The 13174-nt window shown below is 37.0% G+C and overlaps 1 protein-coding gene across 2 annotated transcripts; it reads left to right on the plus strand.

The window, feature by feature from the left end:
- Positions 1-503: 503 nt before the first annotated feature.
- On the plus strand, positions 504-9933 carry SDHAF2 (succinate dehydrogenase assembly factor). 2 transcript variants are annotated; one of them, XM_006844578.4, is made up of 5 exons: positions 504-641; positions 746-841; positions 981-1107; positions 9317-9385; positions 9575-9933. In XM_006844578.4, the coding sequence occupies exons 1-5, from the start codon at positions 541-543 to the stop codon at positions 9716-9718; spliced, it is 537 nt and encodes a 178-aa protein (XP_006844641.1). In that variant the 5' UTR covers positions 504-540; the 3' UTR covers positions 9719-9933. The 2 variants fall into 2 exon arrangements, with proteins under 2 accessions (XP_006844641.1, XP_011623462.1); XM_011625160.3 differs by lacking the exon at positions 9317-9385.
- The last annotated feature ends 3241 nt before the right edge of the window (positions 9934-13174 follow it).

The following is a 13174-nucleotide window of genomic DNA, read 5'->3' on the forward strand; positions in this document are numbered from 1 at the left end:
GTAGCAGTCATCACCGTGTCTGCAAAGTAATACCTCCTAATGTAGCAACGTGCATGACGAAATCGAAGACATAAGTTCATTCAATTAAACTCGTTGTTTGCAAAATCATTCGATTTAACAGCTAGCTGTTCGTTTAAATTGTAATTGATGGCCTGTTTCGATTTTGAGTAGTTACGATGGTTAGTCGGTATTTTAAAAATAAAAATTTTAAAAAATATATATATAAATTTTAAAAATTAAAATTTTAATTTATAAATACTTTTTACTTTATTATAAAACTTAAAAATTATTTTGATCTTTAATGCTTACTTTTTATTGGTATCCAACCCGGACTTGTCGGATCAAATCGGTTGAATCCGCCGATTTATCGGTTATATCGGTTAAACCGCTCTCCGACTCAGTCCGGTTAACGGTTCGGGTCTTCGGGATGAACTACCTATTTGAAAAAAAACGAATATTTAGGGTAAGAACAGTACGAAAATTAAAATGAAAAAGGCTTAAAGATCAGCTCTCGAATTCGTATTCTTCTGGAAAAAAAAAATGGCGTCTCTAAAAAGAGCTCTTCTCTCTCTGAACAAAACTATGAATCCTTTATTCATGGCTTCTTTATCCACACGAAATCCCCATTCTAGCCTTTACACGCAAGTAAACTTTGCCCTACTATTTATTTATTTATTTTTAGGTTTTACGCCATTACTGCTCAATTTGAGCTTCTTTCTGCCTTTTGAAATGGTGGTTTTAGCAGAGTTCATCAAGGTTCAGTTTCATGGTTCTCTTCGGAGTCTGGCCTTCAAAGTCTCGATCTTTCAAATGAAGAAAGCAGGAGACGTAACGTTAACAGGTTGGACTTCCTGCTATTTGATGGGTTTTGTTTATTTTAGGGTTTAATGATTGTTTCTTTCTATGAGAAAGTGCGGTTTTATTTGCTTATTTTACATATAAATGTTGGGTTTTTGATGGATTTTTCTCTGGCTCTGTAGGTTGTTGTATAGGAGCAAGCAGAGGGGTTTTCTTGAATTGGATTTGGTTCTTGGACGATGGGTTGAAGAAAACATCAAAACAATGGATGAGGCAAATATCAAGGCCCTAGTAGAGGTTCTTGATCTGGTATGGTTACTCTATATTTCCCTACTAAAATTCTGAACATTGAGAACTGGAGGTTGTTTTTTGGAATCGTTTTGAGTTACTTTTTGTCTTTCGAATGTATTAAATTTATTCTTATTTATTTTATGGTTCAAAATTTTGATTTCAATGTCCCTTTGCGCAAGGGATGAAATTGAGTATTGAGGAGAGGTCAGCCATGGAATAATAGAAAAAATGGTTTGAATTTTTTTTACATTTTTTTATTATTTATGATATACCAAATTTCTCTCCAAAGTTTGTTAAGATATGAATATCTCGGATATCTCGGGTTCATATTGATTTACATCATTATGGATGTATGAGTATATATCTCTTGATAAGATTCTTTATCTAGAAGATAAATGTGAAGTTAGTTTGGTGATAAGACCTCCTACTATTTACCTCTATCTCTAAGAATCATACCATATTTATTTTGTAATTGTGTGATTGCCCGCTATAAATAGAGGTACTCATCAATGTAAACATTCATCAAAAATAGTGAACATGTAGCGAGTTGGGCTTTGGATCCGTGGATATAAGGCTTCGGCCTGAACTACGTAAATGTTATATTATCTTCCTCCACCAATTATCAATTCTAACATGGTATCAGAGCGAGGTTCCTCAATCTCAATTGTAGGCTGTGAAATTGCCGAACTCTTATCTGAATCGTAGGCCGTGAGGTTGCCGAACTCTTATCTCAATCGTAGGTCGTGAGGTTGCCGAACTCTTATGTTGCAGGGCCCCTGATCCGTAGAGTGAGAAACACATACCCTCGGTCCTTTTTCTCCCCCAATGGAGGCTACTAGTGAAGGCAACGACGACATTGCTTACCTGAAAGAAAAACGCCAATACTTAGAAGAACGCATCAAAAACCAGAGACTCATCCAAGAAAACCTCATCACTTCTCTACAAACCCTAGTCCCTGACCTTGTCTCTTCTCTCGACCTCTCTCTAAAAGTTCTCTCCACGTTCAACCCGCCTTCTCTCTCTACAAAACCCAAAACACCCAAAACCCTGACACCCCAAGACCCCAAATCCACAACATCTCGCCCCCCTTCCTCTATTCGTGCCCTAGTTTCCCAAATCTTCATTGAATGAAACCCCTTCTCTCCTATTGATTTAATGGCCATCTTACGGAAACTCGAAAACGATCATGTTGTCGTCGAAGTTGGAGGAATCTCAGCTGTTGAGTCTGCATTGAAATCAATCTCGAAATCAACAGGGGCTGTTGACCTTGAGGAATTTATGGTGAGTGGAAAATCTAGCATTATGGTCATGGTGGTGGTCCATAGGGACCATATTAAATCATCCTTTCGACTTTCTCCCTTCTATATCTAGAAGCTCCTTTAGTTGAAAAAAACAAAAAAAAAGGGCCAGTGTTTGGCAGTGGTGAAAAAAAAAAAAAGGCCAGTGTCTGGCGGTGGTGAAAAAAAAAAAAAAAATTATATTTTGCAAGTTGGGTGTTTCTTCGCATCCACACCCAACTTGAGGGGGAGATTATAGCAGATGATGGAGATGAGATGAGTAGAGATGAAGTCAACATATTTAAGAGATGAGTAAAGATGAAGTCAACATCTCTAATGTAACCGCTATGTGGACAAGAAAATCAAGATCCTGGATCAGTCCAACTAGACTACTATGCAAAGGGAAATTATGGTTGATGATCAAGAATTATCTCTCCAGATGAGGAGATGAAGATAATCGAATTTCTCGATCCTGGTTGACGATGAAGAGTTCCGTCTCCAGATGAGGAGATGAAGATGATCGAATTTCTCGATCATGGTTGATGATTAAGAGTTCCCTCTTCAGATGAGGAGATGAAGATGATCGAATATCTAGTTTTTCGTTACTTGACCCCGTTTGATGATGGAGATTTCCGTTACTCCATCCTGTATGATGATCAAGTTTACTTGATCCTGTTACGCAATTCTATCTGCTGATGGAGTTTTTCGTTGTTCCATCTTGTGTGATGATCCTTTTCTTTAGAGAGAGAAGGCCTCTAGAATCGTTGCTCCATCTTGTGTGATGATCCTTTTCTTTTAGAGAGAGAAAGCCTCTAGAAAGAAAAAAAGCCTCTGAAAGAGAAGATCTTCAGAGAAGAAGACCCTAGAGAGAGAAAATCTCTAGAAGAAAGTAGAGAGCCCAAGAAAGGTTCTTTCTTGGAAGACCCTAAAGAGAGAGTCTCTAGAAGAAAGTAGAGACCCTAAAGAGAGAAAGTCTCTAGAAGAAAGTAGAGAGCCCAACCTTTCTTGAAAGATCATGGTAACCTTTGAAATTTATAATGGATTTGATCACTACTCGTTTTTTTGGTAACTTAGTATTATTGTTCAAACTCCAGTTGCTTTGTGTCAAAGCATCTTGAGTTTGAGGGGGAGTGTTAAGATATGGATATATCGGATATCTTGGGTTCATATTGATATACATCATTATAGATGTATGAGTATATATCTCTTGATAAGATTAGGTATCTAGAAAATAAACGTCAAGTTAGCTTGGTGATAAGGCCTCCTACTATTTACCTCTATCTCCAAAAATAATACCATATTTATCCTGTAATTGTGTGATTGCCCTCTATATATAGAGGTACTCATTGATGTAAACATTCATCCAAAATAGTGAAGATGTAGCTAGTTGGGCTTTGGATCCGTGGACATAAGGCTTCGGCCTGAACCATGTAAATGTTGTCTTCTCTCTTCTTCTTTCTCTATTCTCTATTCTCCATTCTATGCTCCTATGGATTCTAACAAAGTTTACCAAATTCAGACGGTGTCCGCTAGGACAATGCTTGAAAGCTGCTTCTATCTGGAGTTTGTGAAATCTTTGGGAGAGATCATAATATTATTTGAGAGGGGGCCATTTTATTTGACCTTCTCTATTTCTTGGTCAATGATACAAGTATGTGATAATTTCTGATTACTCTTGACCTCTGTGAAACACCTGTTCTTTCTTGCCCATTCACTCCACTCTTCTGGTGAGAAAACCGAATCATTGTCGTCATCATCATCCAAGCCTTATCACACCTATTTGGGGTTCGTGAGGAAACCAAATGGTGCTGAATTTTTTTTCCACTTGCGAAGGGGCAACTCAAAGCCTGAACAACTCGTCCTGTCGTTCTGAAATATATTTCCGAATTATTTTGTCTATTAAATGCCATGTCCTCTCTTTAATAAATGTATACAATGGGTCAATTGAATGTCATATACAATCATAGGAAAACGTGCTTTAATGTTATACACTATTGCACTACTTCAATTGAGAGATTATCTACTCATATGTCATCCTCTTTGAATTGTCTAGTGACCCTTTCATTCTCAGTGTCTAGATACGGAGCCATGAAAATGGCGTCAATGATTCTATACCATGATTCTCGATGAAACTCAGACCTTTGGTTGGGGCTGCCTATCCCTCTTATATGCCAAGATACTATCTTCATGGGCAATTACATTGATCTACCTTAGATACCTCCTTTATTCCCTTACATCTTATGGTTAATTGGAGAGACAAGGTTTTCCTTAACCCTTCTCCCCTACCCTTCCTGGCCTGATTAAACTCCCAAAACCTAGGGGAACAAACATATCAGTTTTCTCTTTCTAAAAGGAATTGCAATATGGCATCAATGAGGCCTTAACCAACTTGATGATGGATTCGTATCTTAAGATTTGGATGGGCACCATGTCTCTAAGGAATTTCAGCATCATTACTTGAGTTATCTATTAATGGATAGTCGTGGCGTTGTAGCATCACTGAACTGGTGGATAACTTGCATGGATAATCATCGCTTAGTGGAATTTGCTTGAATTCTTGAAACGATCTTGGTTGCTACTTACTGGGTGAGTCAAGGGTAGGGTTATGACTGATACCTATGTGGTAGAGTGGTGTTAAACCAACATCATGAGATTCACAGCATTCATGCTTAGATTTTTGAAAAAATGCAACTCTATTATTATTGGATTTATGGTTGTGTGCTTCTTATAATAAATTACTCTAGACTTCATGAATCTTGGAACCCATTTAGGGTGGATGATTACTTTACTGTGCTTTGTAGAGTGCTATTTAATAATAGGGTACCAATATGCTATGTGGAATACCACATATTAACAGGTTCCCTATATTCTATGCGGATTTCCATGGAGAAATAGGTTACACAACGTAATCAATAGGAAAAATAGGGTACAAATGTTGCATATTTGGAGACCGAGAATCCATTAGGTGGTATTGGCAGACTATGAGAAATTTAACATATGACAAAGTATGTTAAATATATAACTATATTCCTTGTGGCCATGGGGATGAATTTGTTGGTTATCTTGAGTACATTTTGGAGTTCTTCTTATGCAAGCTCGACACATTATATATCAGGTCTTCAAAAGTTGAAGGTAGTGTATGGCTTGGTGTTTTATTTTTAATAAAAGGTATCTATCATTTGATTGTTATGTTTATTTGTACTCTCTAGTGGGCTTTAAGTTGAGTGCCTTATTGTTTCTTCCAGCACAGGAGTGTAATTTTAGAGGCTTCCTTGAGATTAGGAGAATATTTGGTATGCTTGAGATGGAAGGTGCATTTAGGGAAAGCACATATGAGGACTTGGGATTAAGTGACTATTATGATTCTCTATATAGTTTCATGGAAAATTGTAATTTGCCTCTATAAGATTTATGATTGGCATAACTTTAGGAGTTACAGATAAAGTAATTTCTATTCCCTTAGAACAATTTTATGTTTTTCTTGTTCTTTCTGCTTATTATTCCTATCTAACTCTTGAGTCTGCAAACTGAGTTCATCCTTACACCTCCAGGATCGATCTAAGTTGTCCTCCCTAAATTACAGATATGATAGGCATGCTGTGGTCACAGTGGCTATGATAAACTATACATAAAGTGCTATCCATGGTCCATCCTTTATGATGAATGGTGGAGATGAGCGGTTGTTCCCTTTGAAAGTTCTCTGTTGCTCTTAGTGGAAGAATGGATTATTTCATCTTTGTCATTGTGTATGGACTTTGGATAGCCATTCGCGCAAGGTACACAGGGCAACAATGTGTTTTTTTATCGGTTCTATATACACGCTATGCGTGGTATACAGCCGTTGAGGAAACGAGTGAACTCTGTGGCATTGAAGGAATTTGTAGGAAGAATTGCAAATGTCTCTGTATGCGGGGATTTTTCTAAGGCATAAGGAGGCCAGTGTCTCTTTATAACCTGGCATTCGGTAAATGCAAATTTAATAGCTAATTAGCTCCGTTATCCTCATTGTGGTTGATTGCGACAGGAAGATTTTAATTATGATCGATGCTCCTTGACTTTATATTAAAACATTGTATAAGTGCATCCATCCCATCCCAAGTTCTTGTTAGGTATGACACATGGTAGGGATGATTTTCGTGATGGAAGAGATAAGTCGATATTATGTGGTCTCTCTTCCTCCCAATTTTACCCAATTCCAGCTTGCAAGTATCTGAGCTTGTGGATGACTAAATAGTGACATTTATTCCATCTTGTAAACTGCTGCTAGTAGTGCATAGCGCTGGTTGAGCTAATGATTATGTAATATGTAGGGTGACACTCATCATTTTGTTCTTTGTTTTTCATCAAATTTTTTATTTTTTATTGCTTTGGAAAACAGAGAAATCTGGTCAATTAGTCCCAATCCTGTCTTCTATGAGCAAATGTTGCTGGTGATAATGAAAATCAGTCCAATTATGTGCATTTTATACCCCACGAAGAGGACTTCCTCACAATGATCACTTCAGCAACTAGATGTCAAAGTTGCCCTCTGCTTTTATACCCCATGAAGAGGATTTCCTCACAATGATCACTTAAGCAACTAGATGTAGAAGTTGCTCTCTGCCATATCATTCAGAAGTATACATGAATCTTTGCAATGTTTTTATGTTGCTGAAACCTTGAATGTCATTTTCTATGTCAAGAAAGAGGTCTATTGTAAGTTTGAACCCATAGCTTAATACATCAAATCTCATCACCTGTGGCTGGCTAGGCTGTACCTACTTGTCTGTGCCTACTAGTCACACAGGAACTTCTGTACTTGTCTATGATGATGATATAGACATAATAAAAAAACCAGAAGCAGTTGGTTTAGAAATTGAAGGCCTGTATGGATGGTTGTGGTTGACAAAAACCTAGGTGAATAAAGGCTCCAAATGTTTACTGGAGTAATGGGCCATATAATGTGGCTAATTAAATCTGTTATAGATACAAAAATTACAAATGTATGACCACTTCACGAATTGTAGCTAATACTGCCAGATTGTACACTTGGGAAACCCCAAAAGAACTGAGGGAAGAGAAAGGATTGGTGTGTGTGTATTGTTTATTTATTTATTTATTTATTTTGGGGGGGGGGGGGAGGGGGGGGGGGGGGGTACGAGGAGTTGCTGTTGTCGGGGTAGAAGCGGCCCTTTGAAGGCGTGGAGGTAGGGAAGCTACAACAAACGTTGGGGGCAGGGTGCCCTCTTTCTCTAGTACATCTGCTGCGGCATTGGTCTCTCTCCAGAGGTGCTTGAAAGCTACTTGAAGAGGCCCCATGTTATTGAATATTTGGTCCAAAATGGATTTCAGATGCCATGGGCATGGGAACACCTTTGAGGCCCAAGCTATGACAGTTTTGGCAATCACTTTCCACATGTAGACTGGGGCGCAAAGTGCTATTGAATAGTTTCAGGCCCTCTAAGAGAATGTGGGCCTTGGCCGTCACAGAGCCACTTCATTCGAGTCTGGATAGGAGCACAAAAGATTATCCAAGCTATTTTTTAAAGACCTCCTACTCCTGTTGGACCAGGGTTACTGAGACAGCAAACATATAAGTTCAACTTGGTAGTCTTATTTGACAAGGTATCGAAGTATTGCTCTATTGACAGTTGGAAATTTAAATTTCCACTGTTACAAACTGGATATCACCTTTCGTGTGGGGTATTCAGGGAATGCTTGAAGGTATATCTTCAACGTTCATGGCTCCACAAACTCAACACTAGAAAGTTGAGTATTCTAAATATTAAGCTCAAATTGGATGTCTGGATAATCTCGTGCTGATTGGACCAAGTGCAAGTGTTTAGGAGTACTGGGCAATATAATGTGGCTAACTTTCATTTTTTGTAAGCAACTGGAGTTGACAATTTTCATGTCTAGCTTAAATGGGTGCGCAAAAGAAAATAATAATAAAAAGAAGCTTGCAATATCCTTTGTATTTGTATCCATATCAGGGTCATAGTACCTTTTTATTCGTTTTCTTTTTCTTTTGTGTCAATAAAATTTCATTACTAAAAAGGAAGAAATGAAATTAAGTGAAATGAAAAAGATAAAATGGATAACAGATTCTATCTTAGCTACCCTACTCATAGTCGACAAGAAGATTCTCCAACCCAACCGCATCAGTGGCCAGAATGTCAGCCTCAACATTCGCCACCATTGAAGACCCATCCTTGTTGTACAAAAGATAGCAAATGTATTAAAAAATTATTGGCTAGTCTCCATTGGATGATAGTCTCCTCACAAGCTCATTTAATCACATTCTAACAATAGTCTCAACTGTCTAGAGCAATAGGGAGCCTCACATATGGGGACAAAACCTCAGCCCATAGAGCCGTGAGTTCACCTCTTCATGCAGTGAACCACAGAAAGCTAAAAACAGTAGGATCTCATTTTCATCGTCATTGAATCCTCCTAGCCCAGGGGTCACCTTTCAAGCACCTGCCAATTTTAAATGATTGGATTCAATCCTAATATACCCCGGTCGAAAACCCATTTGCATAAAGAGCTGCAAATGAATGTCTTGGGAAATTATCTTTGATGAGCACAATTTGCAGACGAGGATGGTGGCATGCCAGTTATCTGCTGGATCCTACTTTATTTTCATGGGAGGAAATGACTCTTAGCGAATGTTGGTAACTTATAGGCAGATCCTGTACTTTAAATATTTTCGGTGGCATTAAGTAATAAATGGTATCTAGACTCTACGACTGATCTCCATGAATGAATTTCAAATACGGATAAAATTGGAACTATTAGAGCACCCTAATAGCTTCTTGTAGTGAAACACTCTCCTAATATTTGTGATCATATGCCTATTTTACCATCTCAGGGTTAAAATTAAAAGCTATGCATTCTTTTATAAACAAGATTCTCCTTTCCACAGCCTCCTCAACAGTCCGTTTCATACTCATTTTTGCTGGCCCTTGCAGGAGAACCCAGACCTATGGAAGTGGCTCACTGGTCAGGAGCAACCTCCAGATGAAGTGAACAGAAATCCGGTACATAAAAGAATTTATGTACATGCACACACAAATGTGTGCATGCATGCACACCCATCAGTGAGACACAGATAAACTCACACACATGTATATGCATAATGTGATACCCATGTATACACACATTCTTAGAGGGAGGGAGGGAGGGAGGCAGGGATTGATGAGGCACTAAGCTATTCATGCTTCATGCAGGTGTTCTCAGCTGTTCATACCAAGATTTCCGGGAATTTGAAGAGCTATGCATCCGCTGAGACACGAGCAGCACCTGGGCAGCCATGGGTAAGAGGATGGGACGACAAAAGAGGCCTTGGAACCACACCATTTGGAAACCAATAAAATTCATCTGCCCTTCATCGAGAATGTTATAATTACACAAACATAACACATTAATAACAGCACCAAGCATTTTCTTGGCTAGTGTGATTTATGTAAAATAATAAGCCCAATCCTGTAGCTCTTTTGGTTTTTTGTTCTTTGTTTGTGTGGTAATATTTGCTTCCTTTTTTTTTAAAAAAAGAAAAACATGCTGAGTACATATCATAGTTTTATCATTGCTGTCGTTATCGATGTTCGTCTGTTATTTACACCTCTTTTCTCTTTCTATACATAATACTACTCGTTTCTTTTATTCTAGGTTTTTGCTTTCCTAATATTTGGTTCCTTTATGGATCTCTCCATGGAATTGTGGTGGGTTTTTACCTTTAGGACTCTCTCTCTACATGGCGCTTTGCCATCCTTGTCCCTCCCTCTTGTTCTCCCCTCTACTTTGAACATCAGAGACCTAGTTCCAGATTCTCTTTCTACATATCACCATTTCATTTTGAATTCCATTTTTCTCTCACTTACATACCCAGATGCTTTGCAATTTCCTGCTCTCTTTGACCACAAACAACCTAATGAAAAAAGATGCTCCTTTTTATTCTAATTCCAATTCTCCATTGCTCCAAGTGTCAGTTGACTGTAAAGGGCTTTCATGGCAGCAAAACTTTAAGAACCGCAAAGCTGAAATGGGTTTCTGGTCTCAAAAATGGTGGACACCCTGTTATTTGTTTAGATGATGAATTGTTGACAATGGGGAAGTAAGAAATGGCTTTTTTAGGCACTGCTGTGACAGATAAAAGGGTACATGTCCTGTTATGGCAACTTTATCAGCTAAGAGCTAACACAACACTCATTTCCGGACACATTTACTTGGGTTGAGGCTCAATTTGTGAATTTTTTCTTTTTTTTTTTTGTAGATAGGGAGGGGGATTTTCTGTTGTTGGTTAATTTGGGGCGACACTTTGTTCTCACTCCTCGTTGTTCTAATTTGACAACATTGAGGGCTCTATTCCATGGAATTGGCTATGCGTTGTATTTGGTGCGTTTAGAGTTTAGTCTTGTTGTGTTTATATGATGCAACGGGAGTTCGTTGTCACACAGGCATGCAAGCTGCAGCTTGAATTCTTAGTTTTGATTTTTATTTTGTGATCTACGTTTGAGTTTGATGCTTCGAGCACATTTGTTAAAGAGAATCTCTTTCAGGAGAGTTCTCTCGTGGAGAGATATTTCTGAGAGATGGGAAATCAGTTTCATACCTTACTGGAGAAATTCCCGGTCAGTTTTCAAGCAGTGTAGTTCGTCATGTATCATTTGCTCAAAAGAATTTCTATGTTGCAATATCCACCAGTTTAACCTCATGTTCTACTCTTTTAACAGTAAAGTTTCCCAGTAACTGTCTTTTTTGGTTCATTACCTGAATCATTTGGCCTTGAACACTCAAAGAAACCTCAACTTATCAGGAAATGAAACTAATTGGAGACATTCCATCTGGGATAGGGAGTTTGATGAACCTGAGAAGTGAGAACAATTAATTTGCAGAAGAGATAGAGCTTCAGAGATAGAGGAGAGAGAGAGAGAGAGAGGAATAGGGGTTGAGGAGAGAGGAATAGGAGTTTTGAGGGGCATGTTGGTAGAGAGAGAGACAGAGAGATTTTCTTTTTGGTGATATGATCATAACAGGTTCTCCATTTTTTGAATATGAAATGGTCCCTCCATTTTTTCTGTCAATAATCAGAGAAAGCATTACAGAAGAATTTGTCAATGCTTCTGTTGATTATCTGTAATTATTTAATTATGGGAAAAGTTTATATACAGTCGAGGCTCTAAACAATCAAATTTGAGCCTATCTCAAACATTTCACTAGAATAGGTTGTTTTGATGTCCAAATATCCTCAAATTGATGATCTCGACGTCAGGATGCATGGACATGAGAAAAACATGGATTTCAAGTTTTGGAAATAGTGTATTTTGTAATGCATTTTTGGATCGTCAATTTTCAAGATTTTCAAGTTTTCATAGATCTATCAATCTACACTATTTTTAAGATTTAAACTTTATAAATAAAGATGAAAATATATTTTAAAGCTATCAAAAATATTTTCAGTATTGCAACTGCATTTCTCAAAAGTATTTGAAGATAGGCTCTAATTTAATTGTTTAGAGCCTAGGCTCTCTACAAACCGCACCCTTTAATTATTAGAACCTCACATATGTTGGATTCATCCCTATATATTCCTATTTAATTGAATTTATTCCAGTTTTGAGCACTTGATATTAAAATGGGTTTTCGTCAGAAAAATAATTGTGCAAATCTTGTAGAGGGATCAAAGAGGAAAATTTTGTGACAAATGTCATGCAAAATAAATGGATGGTGATATGAGGAAAAACAAGATTAAAGGGGAGATTTTTTGGGGAAAAAAAGCGTTAAATAATTGTCAAAAAGTTAAAAGAAAAAGAATATAAATAGATTTAATAAAAAGATTTGAACTGCATTTGATTTGAAGTTCTGGGGTGTTTTTAATTTCAAACGGACTGAGCTGGTTTGGTTTCTGCTCAAATAGGAATCCAACCAGTCCGATTTCAAATATTTTGAAATCAGAGCCCAAAAAATGTTTTTTTTTAAATTCAAAATAGGTTAAATTGGTTTGATCCAGTTTTAAGTTGGGGAAAATCAAAACAAATATAATGTGAGGAAAAATGAAAATAGTTAAAACAAATTTAGTCTAAAATACATACTTGTTTTTAAATCACAAACAAATTTAGTCTAAAATATATTCTTGTTTTTAAATCACTAGAGAGAAAACCCAAAATTTCAACTTTGATTTTGTTGATAAGGGTTTTATTCCGAAAAATCTTGTTATGCATTAAAATCAAAAGACAAACCAAATGGGTAGATATTGAGAAATGGGCGGTTGGATAGGAGAAGTATATAATTTTTATACATGGTAAGCTTTCTATACTTCTCCTACAACATAAAACTTTTATACTTCTCTTTATCCAACCGTCCATTCTGAATGGAGGGCTAAGATGGCTCCAATCACAATGTCATGTCTTTACACTATTTTATTTTTCATTTTTGTTATAAACTATTTTGACACCAAATTTTGTATGCCCAATCCTCTATTAAACTCGTACTAGCGAAAAAATATAAAACAATATTTCTAATAAAATAAAATGACCAAAATACCTTTAAAAGTTTTAAGGGGTATTTTGGTCATTATATTTTATCAAAAATTTATTTTTAATATTTTTTATAGGTGCGCCCCAATGAGAAGATGGTATGTACCAAATTTCATACTCAAACAATTTGTATATAAAAAAAAAAAAAACTTTGAGATATCGGATCTAAGATCAAATGGTGAGTGGTTCTCTTGATCAAAATTGGACGGTTCGATGGTAGGGGAAGCATAGATGTTTTATGCTATAGGAGAAGTATAGAAACCTTTTCCTTTATACATCAGGGGAAGTATA

This window comes from Amborella trichopoda, chromosome 6, assembly GCF_054954075.1.
Source record: "Amborella trichopoda isolate Santa Cruz 75 chromosome 6, AtrichopodaSantaCruz75HAP2 v2.0, whole genome shotgun sequence".
Lineage (NCBI taxonomy): Eukaryota > Viridiplantae > Streptophyta > Magnoliopsida > Amborellales > Amborellaceae > Amborella > Amborella trichopoda.

What these genes read in the sequence shown, in the direction of transcription:
- SDHAF2 (XM_006844578.4), top strand. Translation starts at nt 541, where the DNA reads ATGGCGTCTCTAAAAAGAGCTCTTCTCTCTCTGAACAAAACTATGAAT. An exon ending in CCCCATTCTAGCCTTTACAC is followed by an intron (nt 642 to 745) that starts GCAAGTAAACTT and finishes TGGTTTTAGCAG; the next exon opens with AGTTCATCAAGGTTCAGTTT. An exon ending in ATGAAGTGAACAGAAATCCG is followed by an intron (nt 9,386 to 9,574) that starts GTACATAAAAGA and finishes TGCTTCATGCAG; the next exon opens with GTGTTCTCAGCTGTTCATAC.